Source organism: Lampris incognitus, chromosome 10 (genome assembly GCF_029633865.1).
Source record: "Lampris incognitus isolate fLamInc1 chromosome 10, fLamInc1.hap2, whole genome shotgun sequence".
NCBI lineage: Eukaryota > Metazoa > Chordata > Actinopteri > Lampriformes > Lampridae > Lampris > Lampris incognitus.
Window position 1 is genome coordinate 38897475 of NC_079220.1, and position 18514 is coordinate 38915988.

An 18514-nucleotide genomic window follows, 5' to 3' on the forward strand; every position below is an offset into this window, starting at 1 on the left:
GACACCCTTGAGCTATAATCTGTATGCAATCCTCATGTAATTTTTTGTTCACCGAACCACAACTTTATGTTATTTTCTTCACAGAGCAGTCAGACACTCATCCATAAACAGCATGACAAACAGCTGCAAGTCTTCCCCAACTTTCTTGCCTGCTTTGTCAAATTTGCACACCTGAATCCCATGCCCAAAGCACTGGCTACTCTGGACTTTGATGACAAACTGCTACCTGTGAGAGAGATGCATGTGGGACGGGAGGCTGATTGATTCAGAGTGGCACATCCACAACACCCTGCGAGTACTTTAAAATACTGTAATTAGAATGATTAATTTTTAACCTCTGCCAGGTTTGTATGATTACATGTACAGTAGTAAGTTTTGTGTGCTTATTGTTATTGATCTCTGTTTCAGCTGCTGAAGCCATTCCTCCAAGAAGTCTCCAGTGCATACAGTACATGTGCCAAATACCTGCAGAAAAAGCTGCCTTAGCTTGAGCAAGACCCTGCAGTGCTTGTCTGCTGTGGATCCCGTTGTGAGAGGGCACACTAAGACTGGGTTTGAACCGAAGAAGCTCACACATGAGTAACCTACTGCCACATGATGCTGACATTCACCAGGAGATACACAAGGCTCAGCATTTTCGGTTTTTACCGAATTTCACCGAAAAATACCCAGATTTTTAACCTGATTTTTCACCCGGATTTTGTGTTTCCACGGATCCAAAAGTTGTGCCTTTTCGTGTGAGGTTATGTAACAGTGTCCTCTTGTGGCGAAATTCAGCATGCTGAATGGCTTTGAAAATTAAAAACCGAAAATGCTGTGCCTAAAGTGTGGACCACACCCTGCTCACTTTTAAAGAGGGAGATGATGTGGTGAGATGGTGGTCCTCTGTCTTTGAAACAGGAAAATATTCAGGCCTGTGCCAAGTTGTAAAGGCTGCCATGTCTATCTTCCATGGTCCCTTGGTCGAATTTTCATTCAATCTGATGGGCGACATCATAGACCCAAGAAGCACCAGCATGAACATCGCTACATTCAGTGCCATCCAGATGGTGAAATACACTTTGCAGTCCAGGGAGCAGAGTGCCGTAGAGATGTTCATAAGGGATGATGTAAAGTTTGGGGCAGTCGACAGGAGGCTGTGCAGCAACATCAATTCGGCAGGAACAAGAGACAAGGCCCAGCGACAGAATAAGTTACTCAGAGCCAGAGAGAGAAGGATGGAGTTTGACTTCTAGCCATCTGCGAGTGCTGCAAAGAAAAGGAAGCAAGTGGTAGAGGACGAAAATGTGGCAAGGAAGAGGCACATCGCCAAGCAGTGGAAAGGAGCATGTGAAGGACTTGTACAGGCCAAAAGACTGAAGAAATGAGAAACTATTTGGCTCACCAGCCAAAACTTGCTGGTTAACCCCACTAGAGTTGAAACACTGGTGTCAATGTGTTTTTTGATTAAAGTAAATGTTGTCTTTTCCCTTAAATTTTCTTCTCAGAGTACACCAGAATGCTACATTTTAAAAAGTACAACCTTGGTCTCATAAGACTAACATTTTTCCACATGGTTTTGGGAGACTAGATGTATCTTTTCGCAAAGTTTAGCTGGGGTTGGATGTTTTTTTTTTTCCATGCGAAAAGGCTTCCATCTTACCACACAGCCCAGCCATATGAAGAATAAGGGAGATTGTTGTCACATGTAAAGAGTAACCAGTGCTTGCCATAAATTCTTTCAACTCCTTTAATTTTGCCATAGGCCTCTTTCTTGGGAGCCTTGCTGACCAGTTTCCTCTTTATCTTATCATTTCTGGAGAGACATCCTGTTCTTGGTAATGTCACTATTGTGCCATAGTTTAAACACATTGGTGATTGTCTTCTTGGTGTTCCATGGTCATCTAATGCCTTGGAATTATTTTGTACCTGTCTCCTCATCGATACCTTTCAACAAAGATCCCATTCAGTTGGATGCAACCAAAAAGATGTCAGGAAAATCCTACAGAAACAGCTGAACTTTATTCGGGGTTAATCACAGTCAGTTTAATTGATGGTAGGTGTATACTTATTAACATGCTTTTGAATGCGATGGTTAATTCTGAACACAACCACATCCCCAATTGAAAAAGGGTGTGCACACTTGTGAAGCCAGTTTATTTTAAGTTTTGTACTTTTCTTTTTTCACTTTTATGTTTGTTTTTCACAGGTTGCAATTTCACTTAAGTTCTGACGTAATTTATTTTGGTTTCTTTTACATCATAAAAACCTGCCATTTTAACAGGGGTGTGCAAACTTTTTATATCCACTGTATGTGTGTCCTGTGGTGGACTCCATTAATATACTGAGATTTTGGGTTGACAGTTCTTGGTGTGATGACAATGCTGCTACTACAGAGACTGTGCAGAGTAAAACAGTATACCAGGTTCTACACATGCCTGGTTGGTGATTAACAGCCTGTTCATAGTAAAAGCTGGGGGACGGTCATGTGAGTACCAGCCCTCTCAGTTTAAGAGAACAAAAGTCTGCAACAGAAATTCAAAAGAGTTTTTGAGTTCACAGCTCTTGGAATGATGAGAATGGTGCTTATGCTGCTGCAATAGAGACTGTGCATAATAAAACAGTATACCAGGTTCTAAAGATGCCTGGTTATTGGTGAATAGCATGTTCAGCATAAAAGCTGGGGTCTCAGTTTCTAAGGGAACAGAAGTCTATAACACAAATTCAAAAAAAAAAAAAAACACAACAAAAGTAAACCACTATAAGAGCAAACACGGCAAAGATAAATGCATACAGATAAATGCTCAAGATGTTAACACTGTGGATCAACTGCTATCTGACAAACAGGCAGCGCTGTTAAGACTAGGTGAAACTTAGCTTCCCCAAAATTATCACTGAAAATTTTTTAAAGTAAATCCTATCTATGATTAAAAAAAAAAATCACCCAACACATGAATAAACCACTGATGTGTATATGCAGTCAATTATTTATCTTATCTCTGCTTTTACTTTCTTTTTTTAAGCAACCATGGCAGTAATTTCACTTCACCGACATTCCAGTTCAGCTAACATTTTTCACTGATCAACATAAAGGAATGAAGTATGTGTATGTAGGAGTGATGTCATGATTAAAAAAAAAGAAAAAAGGTGAAGCTGTAAACTGACATAAATTGAGCATAAGTTGCAAGACTTTTAGACCTGAACAGACTGGTCCTTTGAGGTGTGCACTCTGCTATGACAAAAAAACAAAAACTTAATTTGCACTCAAAGACAACGCCACAAAAACAACCCTATCAAAAGACGTCATTCTATTATTGCCCAATAAAAGCACAAAGGCAACCACTTCTTTCAGAATTGAATTTCTATCTGGGCAGAGTAAATAAATAAAGCCCCTGCCCCCTGTGGAGAGCCACCTAAATGAGTAATAATTCAGCGCCAAAGATTCAAAGCATTTCAAATGGGATATAAATAATTTCTCTTTACATACAGCAAGGTAAGCTTATTTAGTTCAAAACAGTGTTTTGTTTTTTTTATTTCTAATGTAATGTTTTCCAAATTTCGCTCCCCCATACCAGATGCCCTAGCACCGCCTATGCTGACAAACATATACGCACATACCTGGCACAGACTTTGTTGAGTGTGGCAGGGATCATCCCCTCCAAGAGTAGTGAGCAGCCCCCATTCCACGCATCATCGGGGCAACCGTAACTACTTAGCCAGCCCTGGCCCTCCAACTGCTTGGTGCAGTAAACGGGCTGGAGCTCCTGGGCACTCAGATTGAACCAACTCTTCTTTGCCTCCTGCTACACATACAGAAAAAACACAAATCATATTTTAACATTGCTGAAGTAATCAAATGGTGGTCATGAGTCCTCTCATTCTCTGTCCTACTCTCCCTTGCCATCCCCCCTTCCTTCTGTCTCTGTCCTTCTAGCCTCCTCTCTCTCCTGCTTCCCCTATTTTCTCTCTTTATGTATGCAGTACCTGTCCTCTCCAGTAGAACACTTTTCCAAAGCCTTGGCAGAAGGAGGAGATGAAGGGAAGAGGTGAAGTGAGCCGGTGCACATACAGAAAGTCAGACAGCAAAGCCCAGAACCTGAGAACAAGCCAGATGGATAATACTAAAGAATATAAGGTGTCAATTTCAAGGAAAAATCTTATTTGTACATTATGGAGAAGATTTTGTGCCACCCTGAAATGCAAACACGACTTTGGGATGGGGTGGGGGGGTTGGCTTGATGTATTGTTTTACAGTGCCGCAGCACACAGAAACCGTGCCATGTGGAAATGCAATGCACAAGATGCGCTGCTTTTCACTGAGTGATGTGAAGAGAATATGGCACAATGAAGAGCAAAAATCCAACATATAACATCCTAGTATCTATACTACTGCAGCATGAAACAAACAACACAAACAAACACCCGATAGGGTAAAATAAGTCGAAGGGCTAGTCTAATGACTACTGACTAGAGTGTCTGACAATCTGAGGGAGGAGTTGTAAAGTTTGAGGCCACAGGCAAGAACGATCTCCTGTGCACTCTGTAGTGCATTTCGGCAGAATGAGTCTATCACTAAAAGTGTTCCTGTGCCCGACCAACACGCCATGGAGTGGGTGGGAGACACTGTCCATGATGGCACATAACTTCAACAGCATCTTCCTCTCAGAAACCGCCTCCAGAGAGTCCAGCTCCACCCCCACAACATTACTGGCCTTGTGGACCAATTTATTGAGCCCATTTGCAACCGCTACCCTCAACCTGCTGCCCCAACACACAACAGCAAACAGGAGAGCACTGGCCAACACAGGCTATGCATTGTCAGGCAGATGTTGAAGGATCTCAGCCTCTTCAAAAAGTAGAGACGGCTGTCTGTTCTTGTAGAGGGCATCAGTGTTCTTAGCCCAGTCCAGTTTATTGCCTATATACACCCTCAGGTACTTGTTGTATTCCACAGTAACCCCCTGGATGGAAACAGGGGTCACTGGTGTCACATCCCTCCTCAGATCAACAACCAGCTCCTCTGTCTTAGTCACGCTGAGCTGCAGATGGTTCTACTCACACCATGTGACAAAGTTTCCCACCACAGCCCTGTACTCAATCTCCTCGCCCTTGGCTAATGGATCCGACCATAGCAGAGTCATCAGAGAACTTCTGAAGATCGCAGGACTCTGTGTGGTAGTTGAAGTCCATGGTGTAGAGGGTGAAAAGGAAGGGAGACAGGACCGTCCCCTGCAGAGCCCCAATGATGCTGACCACTCTGTCTGACACACATTTTTGCAAACTACCACATGTGGTCTACCAGTCAACAATGCCTATGTAGTCAAGGACACAAGGGGGGGGGGCATCTACCTGCATTGCTGTCAACTTCTCACCCATTAGAGCTGGCCGGATGTTGTTGAAGGCATGAGAAGTCAAAGAACATGACCCTCACAGTGCTCGCTGGCTTATCCAGGTGGGCGTAGGTATGGTTAAGCAGGTAAATGATGGCATCCTAAACTCTCAGTCGGGGCTGGTAGGCGAACTGGAGGAAATCTTCAACTGAACTTCAACTTTTCTTCTTTGGTGGTCATTTGGGGTCGAGTATGACTGTCCTCCTAGGTCCTTGTCGGTCTTCAGTGACACAATGGTAGCAGGAAGAGGACCCAAGTGCAGACGGTGGAGGCAAACCGGTTCTGACAACTCTTTTATTACACGAGAACGAAAACATCAGGTACAGATAGGCAGGTGCAGATAGCGGGGAAGGCTCACAACAGGAAGTGGCAAACTTACAAATGGGAGAAACAGACAGCGGGAAAAGCTCACAACAGATGAGGCACTCTGGCGATTAAAAGTCTCTGAGTCTCAGTGAGAGTGTGAGACGAATCGACAAAGTGCCAAAGCAACAAAGGAACATACACTCACCGGCCACTTTATTAGGCACACCCGTCCAACTGCTCGTTAACGCAAATTTCTAATCAGCCAATCACATGGCAGCAACTCAATGCATTTAGGCATGTAGACATGGTCAAGACGATCTGCTGCAGTTCAAACCGAGCATCAGAATGGGGAAGAAAGGTGATTTAAGTGACTTTGAACGTGGCATGGTTGTTGGTGCCAGACGGGCTGGTCTGAGTATTTCAGAAACTGCTGATCTACTGGGATTTTCATGCACAACCATCTCTAGAGTTTACAGAGAATGGTCCGAAAAAGAGAAAATATCCGGTGAGCGGCAGTTCTGTGGGCAAAAATGCCTTGTTGATGCCAGAGGTCGGAGGAGAATGGTCAGACTGGTTCGAGCTGATAGAAAGGCAACAGTAACTCAAATAACCACTCATTACAACTGAGGTATGCAGAAGAGCATCTCTGAACGCACAACACGTCGAACCTTGAGGCAGATGGGCTACAGCAGCAGAAGACCACACCGGGTGCCACTCCTGTCAGCTAAGAACAGGAAACCGAGGCTACAATTCGCACAAGCTCACCAAAATTGGACAATAGAAGATTGGAAAAACGTTGCCTGGTCTGATGAGTCTCGATTTCTGCTGCGACATTCGGAGGGTAGGGTCAGAATTTGGCGTCAACAACATGAAAGCATGGATCCATCCTGCCTTGTATCAACGGTTCAGGCTGGTGGTGGTGGTGTAATGGTGTGGGGGATATTTTCTTGGCACACTTTGGGCCCCTTAGTACCAATTGAGCATCGTGTCAATGCCACAGCCTACCTGCGTATTGTTGCTGACCATGTCCATCCCTTTATGACCACAGTGTTCCCATCTTCTGATGGCTACTTCCAGCAGGATAACACGCCATGTCATAAAGCTCGAATCATCTCAGACTGGTTTCTTGAACATGACAATGAGTTCACTGTACTCAAATGGCCTCCACAGTCACCAGATCTCAATCCAATAGAGCACCTTTGGGATGTGGTGGACCGGGAGATTCGCATCATGGATGTGCAGCCAACAAATCTGCAGCAACCGCGTGATGCTATCATGTCAATATGGACCAAACTCTCTGAGGAATGTTTCCAGTACTTTGTTGAATCTATGCCACGAAGGATTAAGGCAGTTCTGAAGGCAAAAGGGGGTCCAACCCGGTACTAGCAAGGTGTACCTAATAAAGTGGCCAGTGAGTGTATATAGCCAGGGGAGGCCTATCAAGGAGATTGGGCGCAGCTGTGCAGGAACTGGCCAGCCAATCAGAGACAGGGGAGGTGAGCGAAGGTCATTCAAGGACATGGGCGCAGGTGAATTAAAGCACCAATCAGAGGATGGAAGAGCCCAGATCACAGACCATGACATTCAGGTGGGCGTAGATCCTTGTAGGAGGATGCCTGCGCGTGACAGCTTTTTACGTGGAGTGGCTGATACGCCTGCAACCACCACATGGTCCTTGGCAGGGGGTGGCCAGAGTCTAATGGCATGGAGGACCAAGATGATTGGGGATCACCCTCTGTGACCGCCTTCATCCACATTCATTGGCATTGAACACACAAAGACTACAACTGTGCGCACTCCAGCAGAGATGCTCATGGGTCGTAGGCCCAAGACAAGATTGGACTTGCTGTGCCTGGACATGAAAATAAAAGTGGAAAGGAAGCAGGAAAAACAGAAGGAGGGACATAATCAACATGCACAAGAGAGACAGTTAAAACCATATGACCATGTCTATATGAGGAACTTCAGCAGTAACAAAACTCAGCAATGGCTACCTGGGGTTATTTTCAGGCAGAGTGGTCCAGTCTCCCTTATTATTAAGCTGAATGATGGATGGTGTTCTGCAGATATCAGGACAATGTGTGCCTGCGTCATGATACAGGCTCAGAGACAGTCTATTCCACAGAGTGTCCTGTGGTGGGACAGAATACTGGGGGAGCGTGTCTGCCAGATACTTTGCCAGAGAGAGAGAGAATCAGGTAGAGGAGTTGGTGTCCCCTGGAGAGGATGGACATTCTCACATTAACACACAAACCCTTTCCAGTCCCCCACATAAAACTCCCTCACCAGTGGCACCTGCTGTGTCCCCGGGGGTAGTGTGCAGGTCACAGCGCACCCGCAAACCTCCAGACAGACTGAATATTTAAATGGACAGTTTTGGGAGAAAATATACCAACCAACACTTTTTCTGGGGTCTGATGAGCATCGGGCGCCTTAACCCGGTGTTCGGTTCATCCTGCAGTGCCAGTTCTGCTTACCAAAAGTGGCCCACTGGGCGCTTGCATTCCATGCCAAGCCCCAAACCAGTGAGCCGGGCTTCTTACCCATTTAAAGATTGAGAATAGGTTGAGATCGTTTCGGCCCCAAGACCTCTAATTCGCTTTACCAGATAAAACTGCTGTTCAGAGTGCCAGCTATCCTGAGGGAAACTTCGGAGGGAACCAGCTACTAGATGGTTTGATTAGTCTTTAGCCCCTATACCCAGGTTGGACAACCGATTTGCACGTCAGGACCACTGCGGGCCTCCACCAGAGTTTCCTCTGGCTTCGCCCTGCCCAGACAAAATGTGCAGTTGTGTCTGACATTCTTGTGTAAGAAATCGGGTTGTTGTGAAGCATCTAATGTGTTGGTGTAGTGCTCTGTGCCTGTCACGTCTCACTCTCAACCTTCACTGCGGGCTAGCAGAAATGCGAACAGTGGAGCTAAGCATGTAAGTCTCTCCTTGCCAGTACATAGCCTCTCCAACAGCAAGCCCTATGTAGTGCCTCCTCGTGGCGGCACATGGTAACTGGGTACACCCTGGACCCTGGCTGAACTACAAGGGACTCGGAGGAGGTCTGGCCCCTAGATGTACGGTACGCAGGCCCACCGGTGTGTGGATATTCCCTGAGGTCCACGAACCAGCCCAAAGCTATGGGTTAAATAGTGCCACTGCCTAATGGATACCTCGGGGGAGGAATATGCTACAGGAGTAAACCCCTACAGAAAATCAACATCTACAGTGCTGTTGGTTTTTTTTATTTTTCCTGCCCTTTTTTGTCTGTTTAAGTCGGACAGTACTGCTGGCGTTGTGTGTGACTACCACTTCTCCACCGTGCTGCCAATAATGGTATTAATACAAATAAAACTTGCCTGGAAAATAGACACTCTTTAATCCCAAACTGGCAGATGCCAGCTTGCCTTTTTCAAGTGGCGAAGGAACTTTGAAATCTTTCTGGCCTCTCAGAAAAAAAAAGTGTAAAGGGTGACAATTACCCAATTTCCACTTCTGATTGACTGCTGGAAAGTACAGTGCCTTTTCCTGGTGCCTGATTGATACGGGGCAAATGTCCTGGCATCCTCGTCATCAAAAAAAGTAATATTAAAATAATTTTTTAAAAAATCATTATTAAAAGCATTAACAAACAGCCCAGTGCTGCTTGCCAAATTCATTATTTTACACACAGATCATAAGCTTTTGACAAAGAAATAAATAAAAAAAACTTTATAGCTCAGTTAAATAAAAAGGTGCAAGCTAGCTACCTAGCTGTTAAGTAACAACATTTACTACATTGATATTGGTGTTTAAAAAATTATAGAGGCTTGACTAATTGGTCTGTTTGGTGTTGTGCATAAGTTATGTTAAAATAATTTGGCCACTTATACATTCATATAGTCTGCTGCTAGCTTCTTGAGTTGGTGAGCTAGCCAGCTACAGGTGGGGGGTAGCATGATAACATGATGTTAGCCACTATCATGCAGCTTACCATGGACATATTGTACAGGCCAAATCTCTCGCCCTGGAGGTGCATGGCCACCGACTAACACATGACTGTACCAATGTTGAGGCTTCTTTTTCTAGGCTGCTGAGCACCTCCTTCGACAGTTCAACTACTGTCTTACTACCATGAGGTTCAGCCATGATGTCAGTGTTCTTCTGGTTAACACAGTATGGCCATGGTGAAAAGCAACACATCTTGTGCATTGCATTTCCAAATGGCACCGTTTCTGCTTGCTCCGGCACTATAAAACAATACATCATGGCGATTGTTTTTCCCCTCATCCAAAAGTTGTGTTTGCGTTTCAGGGTGGCACAAACTCTTCTCCATAGTACGTGTCAACCAACAGCTCATTTTAAGGTTTTTCCAAATAAAAATTAGTCAAATCACCACAATGAGGGCTTCACTCTTATTTACAGTAGTAAACTTTTTTTTTTATAATCTTTGTGGTGGTAAGTTGTTTTGTAATGGAATAAAACAAACAAAGTAAACATATGATATATACGAAAAGAAGTGTAAAACAACAAGTACCAGCTGAATTAATCTAGCAAAATGATCAGTTGAATGTTCGGAACACAAGGCTTGATGTTTTCAGAAACACTTAATTCAAAAACACAACACAGATTACAAAGTTGCTTTCACATGTACAACTCAAACATGACTAATACATTTTGTAGGCAAGCAGCATGTTTTAATGAGAATAATTACATTATTTGGGCAGCAAGTTTAGCTAGTTTCTCTCCTGACAAGTGTCTTAATTTATTTCCCAAGTTTGCAAAGCTTGGGATATGACATGAAATGTGGGTGAAAAATAAACCAATAGGTTGAAATGACAATCTACATTCGATAGCAATTGATCAAAAATTAACTGCTAGAAGCTGAACAAACATGCAGCAGCAGATACTGTTTTTTTAAGACATCAAGCATATATGTTCCATCCTACAGATGAAAAGTTAATAAACACTAATTTTTGAATGTCTCGCAGATTAATTAATATAATTTTGCAAATAGCACTATGTGTCAACAGCTTGTTTTTTAGTTGTCCATCAGACACCTAAAGTGTTTCATCTTGGTCACCCCATGGAAATTCCAGTCATCAGAGGTCAACAACCCAACAACCATTAGCCAGTCCTTGACATTTAATCTTTAGGTTAAATGAAAATGTCGGCTGATTTGAAGGCTTTTCAGACACGAAAAATATTCAACAAACAAATCTGGTAGGTGCTTTCAGACATCTTCTGACCTTCTATTAACAATAAGCATCTTAACCATTCTTGACATTTTTTGTCAGTGTTAAACAAGTGATTGTTAAAAGTTAAGTATTGATATTGCCTATAAGTAATAATAACAGAATTATCAATAAAGCATTACTCTAGACTACAGTCACTTTACAAGTTTCAAACATGGGAAGAACTGTCTCATCACCAAACAAAATCTGTATTCTAGTGAACATGTGTGTGTGTGTGTGTGTGTGTGTGTGTGTGTGAGAGAGAGAGAGAGGGAGAGCGAGAAAGAAACAGAGAGAGACTTTTTCAAGCTCACTTATCCTGATCCTTGCGAAAATGTGTCTTATCACGTTGGCTTTCATACACCCAGCCTGGAGCAAAGATGGCCACAGAGAAGTTGTGTTTCCGAATAAGTTCCAATGCCTTAAAATGATAAACAAGAAATGGGTTATGACCTTTTAGACAGACAAAAACAAAAATAAACACACATACACAATGTAATGTATTATCTCCAAATAACATTTCTGAGCGAGGAATCATTTGGATGGCATTTGCTGTAGAATGTTGGTCAGAAAGCTTCACAAGCAACGCGACCACTTCCATCTGTTCATTTTATGTTTCCAACACACGATGTCAGGGCGTGGAACAAATATAAAGTTTGTTTACTTTGAGAGGAGGCAGGGGTGTCATGTGACAACATGCAAAGAGAAAGGATATTGAGGAGAGAGACAGCATATTGAGGGGGAACATGTGAAAAACACTGTGCCAAAGGAGCAGCAACAGCAAATATTAAATGCTAAAAATAAAAGGTACAAGTGACATATAGTCTGCATTGATTTTTTTTTTTTTGCGATTCCCTTCCGACTTTTGGCGATTTTGAAATGTATTTTACACCTTCGACTGAGCATGACAGCAAATGGGGGGATTTAGAACATCAATTAAACTCTTAAACATCAATCACTTAAATATAGAGTGGCTGGTTAAATCCAGTTGAACTCCCCCTGTGTAAGTAAAGATCAAAACAGGATATTACATCCTGTCACAAAACAGATACAAAAACTAAAATTTGTACTGCAGAGCAGAGATAAATATGTTAATTTGATTTGCAGTACACTTAAACAGCAGCTACGAAAATTGCCCACTTGCACACAAACATAGCCATGGCTTTGCATATAAGTTTGAAAGGATAAACCATATTTTAGCCATTTCAAATTCGACCTTACAGTGTTTGGAACTGTCAAATCTGAGCTTGCTGTCTGAACTGATGTTTCTAATGTACTTTAACACATACACTATATTTACAAAAGTATTGGGACACCTGGCAATTATACCTACAGGAGCTTTTATGACATCCCATTCTAAATCCACAGGCATTAATATGGAGTTGCCCCCCCCCTTTGGAGCTATAACAGCTTTCACTCTTTTAGGAAGGCTTTCCACAAGATTTTGGAGTGTGTCTGTGAGAATTTTTGCCCATTCATCCAGAAGAGCATTTGTGAGGCCAAGCACTGATGTTGGACAAGAAGACCTGTCTCGAAATCTCCGTTCTAGTTCATCCCAAAGGTGTTCGATGGGGTTGAGGTCAGAGCTCTGTGTGGGCCAGTCAAGTTCTCCCACACCAAACTCACCCAACCATGTCTTAATGGACCTTGCTTTGTGTACTGGGGCACAGTCATACTGGAACAGAAAAGGGCCCTCCCCAAACTGTTCTCACTTCCCAAGTTGGAAGCATAGAATTGTCCAAAATGTCTTGGTATGCTGAAGCATTAAGTGCACACAGGTGGACTATATCTTATGTAGAAGGCGTGATCTAAAAGGGATTGGAGACTGTGAGGTAGTGACAGGGGAGAACATAGTTCGGCAGCATTGGATGGTGGTCTGTAGGATGACTTTGGAAACGAAGAAGAGGAAGCGAGTGAAGGCAGAGCCGAAGATCAAATGGTGGAAGTTGAAGGAGGAAGACTATTGTGTGGGGTTCAGGGAGGAGTTAAGACAGGAACTGGGTGGTATTGAAGAGTTGCCAGATGGCTGGGCAACCACTGCAGAAATAGTGAGGGGGATGGATGGGCAAATGGAAGAGACTGCGAGAACATGTCCATCTTGTCAGCGGGTGCGCGGCATGCCACAGCCAGCTCCCCTCCACCCATGGGAATGGCCAGAGGGACCCTGGCAGCGTGTCCACATTGATTTTGCTGGCCCATTCGAGGAGAGGATGTTTCTGGTGGCAGTTGATGCTCACAGCAAGTGGCCATAATGAGATCGACAACAGCTGAGAAAACCATCATGAAACGGGGAAATGTTCAGTCGGTTTGGCTTCCCAGAACAGCTGGTGAGTGATAACGGGCCCCAATTTGTCTCACAAGAGTTCGAGCGATTCCTCAAGGTAAATGGAGTGCAACACATCTGCTCTGCTCCCTATCACCCATCTACTAATGGATTAGCAGAAAGATTTGTTCAGAGCATGAAAAACGCTTTGAAGGCTTCTCAGGGCCAAGGCTCTCTCCACCAGAGGCTGAACAACTTTCTGCTGTCTTACAGAAATGTGCCCCATGCAACCACAAGAGCTGCTCCTGCGGTACTGCTCATGAAGAGACAGATCAGCACCAACCTCGACCTCCTAAAACCACCAAAGAGACTGTTCACCTGAAACAACAAACTCAGGTTCAACAATGCCAACATAAAGAAAGGGTTTTCTTCCCAGGTGACAGTGTACTGGCACGCAACTATAACACCAGACCAAAATGGGTGCCAGCCACCGTCCTGGCACAGACGGGGGCCTGTGTCCTATACAGTCCAGACAACTGAAGACACTGTCTGGAGGAGACACACAGACCAACTGCTTGCTGCAGAAACAGCATCTGAGAACACTACATCACCACTTCCAGTGGTCTGTGCTGAGCCATATGAGCAGGACAGCCCAACCCACCCTCACCCAGAATGCACCAGGTCACACAGATCCTGCTTCTTCTGGGCCCATCTCTTCAGAAGTTTCAGAGACAGAACTGTCATCATGCTCCACACTGATTTCTGTCCCTGTTGCACCCCTTGTAGATCCGCCAGAGGCTACTGCTAACCGCCGGTATCACCAGAGAGAACAGCGGTCTCCTAAACGCCTAGATTTATAGTAGCCACACCCTGAAGAATGGGGCAGAATAATCCCCAGGGTTATGGCAGGGTCGGAGTAGTCCACCTCATTTTCTTAGTTAAAAAAAAAAGAAAGAAGTAATATTGTTGCTTGTCCCTGGGAGTAAGGGGGATTGTTAATTATATTGTTATTTGTAATTTAACAGTTTATATGCCAGGGATTTGAGATATTTTAGTTACCATGGACAACATAGTGTTTACATGTCATGATAGTGGCTTATTGGTTACAGGTGTTTGTTCTGATATTAGTGATGCCACATGTTCAGTAAGTGGGGAGGAGATGTTATATATTGTGATTATACCTGGTTCGTTGGTGCCACCTATAAGCGGACCAGGGTATTGATATTACGGGTGCCTTGGAGTGACATGTGACAGTTGTATAATAAAACCACCAGCTGCCATGACAGCAAATTTCGAATCCCTCTTCCGACTGATTATGTTGTAAACCTAGCAGTATAAGTTGGTCAATACTCTAAGGAAGATACAACACTTCTCAACTTCCAATCTCTTCTTTCCACTTTCTGCTGCTAAGGCTGCCTTCTATCACTCTAAAATCCTATCCTCTGCCTCTAATCCTAAGAAACTCTTTGAAAACTTCTCTACACTTCTTCAACCTCCTACTCCCTTCCTTCTCCCTGATGACTTCACCAACTTCTTTGACAAGAAGGTAAATGACATCAGATCCTCCTTTTCTTACCACCCGGTTAGTGCTGCTTGCACTATCCCACCCTCTGCACACTCCCCCACCTCGCTCCCCTCTTCGTCAGTCTATAGCCCCTGAAATCCTTCCCTTTCTAACCCACCTCATCAACACCTCCCTCCAGGCAGGATGCTTTCCATCCACCTTCAAGACTGCTAGTCATCCCCCTTCTCAAGAAACCATCACTTAACCCCTCTGATGTCAAAAACTACAGACCGGTTTCCCTTTCTATCCAAAACTCTCGAACGTGCCGTCTTTAACCAACTTTCTTTGTACCTCCACCAGAACAACCGCCTGGACCCCAACCAGTTTGGGTTCAGGGCGGGTCACTCGACAGAGATGGCTGTCCTTGCAGTGACAGAATCACTGCACTCTGCGAGAGCAAACTCTCTCTCCTCTGTCCTGATACTCCTGGACCTGTCAGCTGCGTTCGACACAATGAACCACCAGATCCTCCTCTCTACCCTCGAGGGGCTGGGCGTCAAAGGCTCTGCACTCTCAATGTTTGCATACTACCTGACGGGTCGCTCCTACCAGGTGACATGGATGGGATCTGTGTCAGAGCCTCGCAGACTGACTACAGGCATTCCACAGGGTTCGGTTCTGGGTCCTCTCCTTTTCTCCCTGTACACGACATCCCTGGGTTCTGTTATTCGCTCGCATGACTTCTCTTACCATTGTTATTCCGATGACACCCAGCTGATCTTGTCCTTTCCTCCGTCTGACACACAAGTAGAGACATGCATTGCTGTGTGCTTGACTGACATCTCGGAGTGGATGGCAAAACACCACCTGAAGCTCAATCTGGACAAGACAGAGCTGATGTTCCTCCTGGAGAAAGGTTGCCCGCACCGAGACCTGGCAATCACCATTAACAACACCGTGGTGACGCCAACTTGGACTGCGAGGAATCTGGGTGTGATCCTGGATAAACGACTGTCATTTGCTGCATCGGTTGCTCGCTCCTGCAGATTTCTCCTCTATAACAGGAGGATTCGCCCATTCCTCACTGACGAGATAGCACAGATGCTCATAGAGGCTCTGCTCATCTCCCGGATGGACTACGACAACTCCCTCTCTACTGGCGCCTCGGTGTCAGCCTTCAGACCTCTGGAGCTTGTTCAGAAAGCTGCAGCTCGTCTGGTATTCAAATGCCCTAAGTTCGCCCACACAACTCCCTTTCTCATGTCCCTACACTGGCTCCCAGTAGCTGCTCGCATCCAGTTTAAGACTCTGATTGTAGCCTACAGGGCAGTGAAAGGAACAGCTTCTTCCTATTTCCAGGCCATGTACAAGCTCTACACCCGACCACTTCGCTCTGCTGCCTTGGGACGCCTGGTTGCCCCATCGCTCAGAGGCCCCTGCTGCCGATTGACCCGGTCACGGCTCTTTTCTGTCCTGGCCCCACAGTGGTGCAATGAACTCCCCACTGATGTTAGGATGGCAGAGTCGCTGCCCATCTTTCGGCACAGGTTGAAAACTCGCCTCTTCAAGAACTACTACCCTGTTACTTGTTCTTAGCACTGATTGTATTCACTATTGTAAAAAACAAAAAAATCTTTCTTGTGCTTTTACTTTAGCACTGGTTTTGCTCTTAGATGCACTTATGACCTCTGATGACTAGTAGTTCTCCTGATTTCCTACGTTAAATGCACTTATTGTAAGTCGCTTTGGATAAAAGTGTTGGCTAAATGACATGTAATGTAATGTAATGAGCAAAGTCCTGAAAGAGCATTTGATGAGCTGAGAGAGAATATGGTGACACTCAAAGATCTCTGTACCCCATAGCTGACTTTTATGAGAGGAGCCAGTGAACGGAGAAGTCGGCCTGTTGCTACGTCATTGCTTTGGAGGCAACTTTTAGAGAGGTACAGGAGACCCAGAACGGAGGTCAGCCTTTCCCAGATCATGATGGTACACTGACTGGGCAATTCTTGAGTGGACTGAATGATGAAGAGGTGTATTTGAGAATTGCACCTATGAAACCAAGACTCATGAGCTTTCGGGAGCTACAGACTGAACTAAGAAACCTGTCCAGAGAAACAAAAAAGTTTCATTCCCAACACAAACAGAAGAAAATGTTAAGCCACGTTCATGTCGCTGGAAGTGAACAGCAGAGTGGTGCAAATGGTAGGGAAGCACAACCCTGAGATCTCTGAACTGACTTCACTGGTAAAGGAAATGGCTCTGAAACAGGAGGAGCAAGTTCACAGACTTACGAAGCTAGAATCAAAAATGACTGCCCCACCTGGCCCAGCACCCTGCAGATCCCAGCCAGCAAGAAGGAGTGAGAGGGGAGGTGCCAATTATGTGTGTTACCATTGTGGCAGGCCTGGGCATGTAGCACAGGTCTGCAGAACTGTACTACTGGACAGTGAGCAGGCTGGAGCCCCCCAGTCTCATGTCACCCTTGTGCAAGATGCAAGCCCTTCCCAGGCTGTACAGCCTTTAAACGCCTAAGGCTCATGGAAGCTGGGGCAACCATGGGCAAACAACAAGGTCCCCAACAGGAAGTACAGGAAAAGGGGGAAGGAAGAGGACCTGACAGCCCCTTGATCGGTCCCATAAATGAAGGTCAAGTAGAGGTAAATGGAGAAAACTGTAGGGCTCTCATTGATTCTGGATCCCAAGTAACCACCATTATGTATGAGTTCTGGCGCAAACACTCTGAGCTGTGCAGACAGAAACTGCAGCCTTCCGACAGTCCAGTAGAGGGGGTTGGTGGTCAAAATGTACCCCACTATGGTGTGTTACATATCAAACTAAAAGTCATGGGTAAGGAGTACAACAATGTGCCAGCCTTTTTAGTTCCTGAAACTGAGTACCAATCCATGGTTCCTTTGCTGTTGGGGACTAATGTCATACATGCCTCTAAATGCCCCCTCCAAGCAACATATGGCCAGCAGTTTCTTTGCAAAGTGAAAGAGAGCCACCCAGAATGGTACATAGCCTTGCTAGAGGTAAATGGCACTGAACCAGGTGGCCCTGAAGGCTGTGTGGGCCCCATGCACTATGCCGGCTGCAAAGTGTTTGTCCCCCCTGGTAAGGAGATGGATGTGATGTGCAAGGTGGGGAGGGGACCGAAAAAAGGGCATATACTGCTCTTATTGAGAGGCACTGATCTTCTCAGCTTCCCGAGGGCCTTGTTGTGGGTGGAGTTCTTGCTACTGTGAGAAAAGGTTGTGTTCCTGTCAGAGTAATGAATTTGTCTGAACGAGCAGTGCTGATCAGACCAAATGCTCACCTGGCAGATGCATTCCTTGTCAAAAATGTGTTGCAGTGGAAGGATGACAGTCAGAAGACAAGCAGTGAGGGACAAGGTGGTGGTAGAAATGAAAATGTAGGGAGTGTAGACCCTAAAGCATGTCAAAGACATGACCAGGTAAAAAGCCATATGCCTGGGGCCGCTGTTGAAGGGGAGGGGCAGAGGGCCCTCCTCAGACAACTGGTGGAGAGGAATGCCGATATCTTCTCCCAGCACTCAATGGATTTTGGCCACACAAATACTGTGCAACATGAAATCCCCCTGGTAGATGCAAAATCATTTTGCCTCCCATATCGCAAAATACCACCCTCTCTATGTCAGAAGGCTCCTCAAAGACATGGAGGGGGCTGGAGTGATTCGCCCCAGCAAGAGCCCATATGCCTCACCCATTGTGGTTGTCACAAAGAAGGATGGGTCTTTGAGAATATGTGTCGACTACAGGAAACTCAATTCCTGTAGCACCAGAGATGCATTCCCCCTCCCTAGAATCCAAGAAGCACTAGAACCTCTCAGCCAAGCTTAATTTC

The 18514-nt window shown here is 45.0% G+C and overlaps 1 protein-coding gene across 1 annotated transcript in view; it reads right to left on the reverse strand.

The window, feature by feature from the left end:
- The window catches only part of engase (endo-beta-N-acetylglucosaminidase), a 179454-nt gene that overhangs the window by 51245 nt on the left and 109695 nt on the right, over positions 1–18514 (reverse strand). The window contains exons 8-10 of the mRNA XM_056287749.1: positions 11195–11301; positions 3964–4075; positions 3598–3782 (exon numbers count right to left, since the gene is read on the reverse strand). Coding sequence (XP_056143724.1) covers positions 3598–3782; positions 3964–4075; positions 11195–11301 — 404 coding nt within the window. The remainder of the gene's footprint in view (positions 1–3597; positions 3783–3963; positions 4076–11194; positions 11302–18514) is intronic.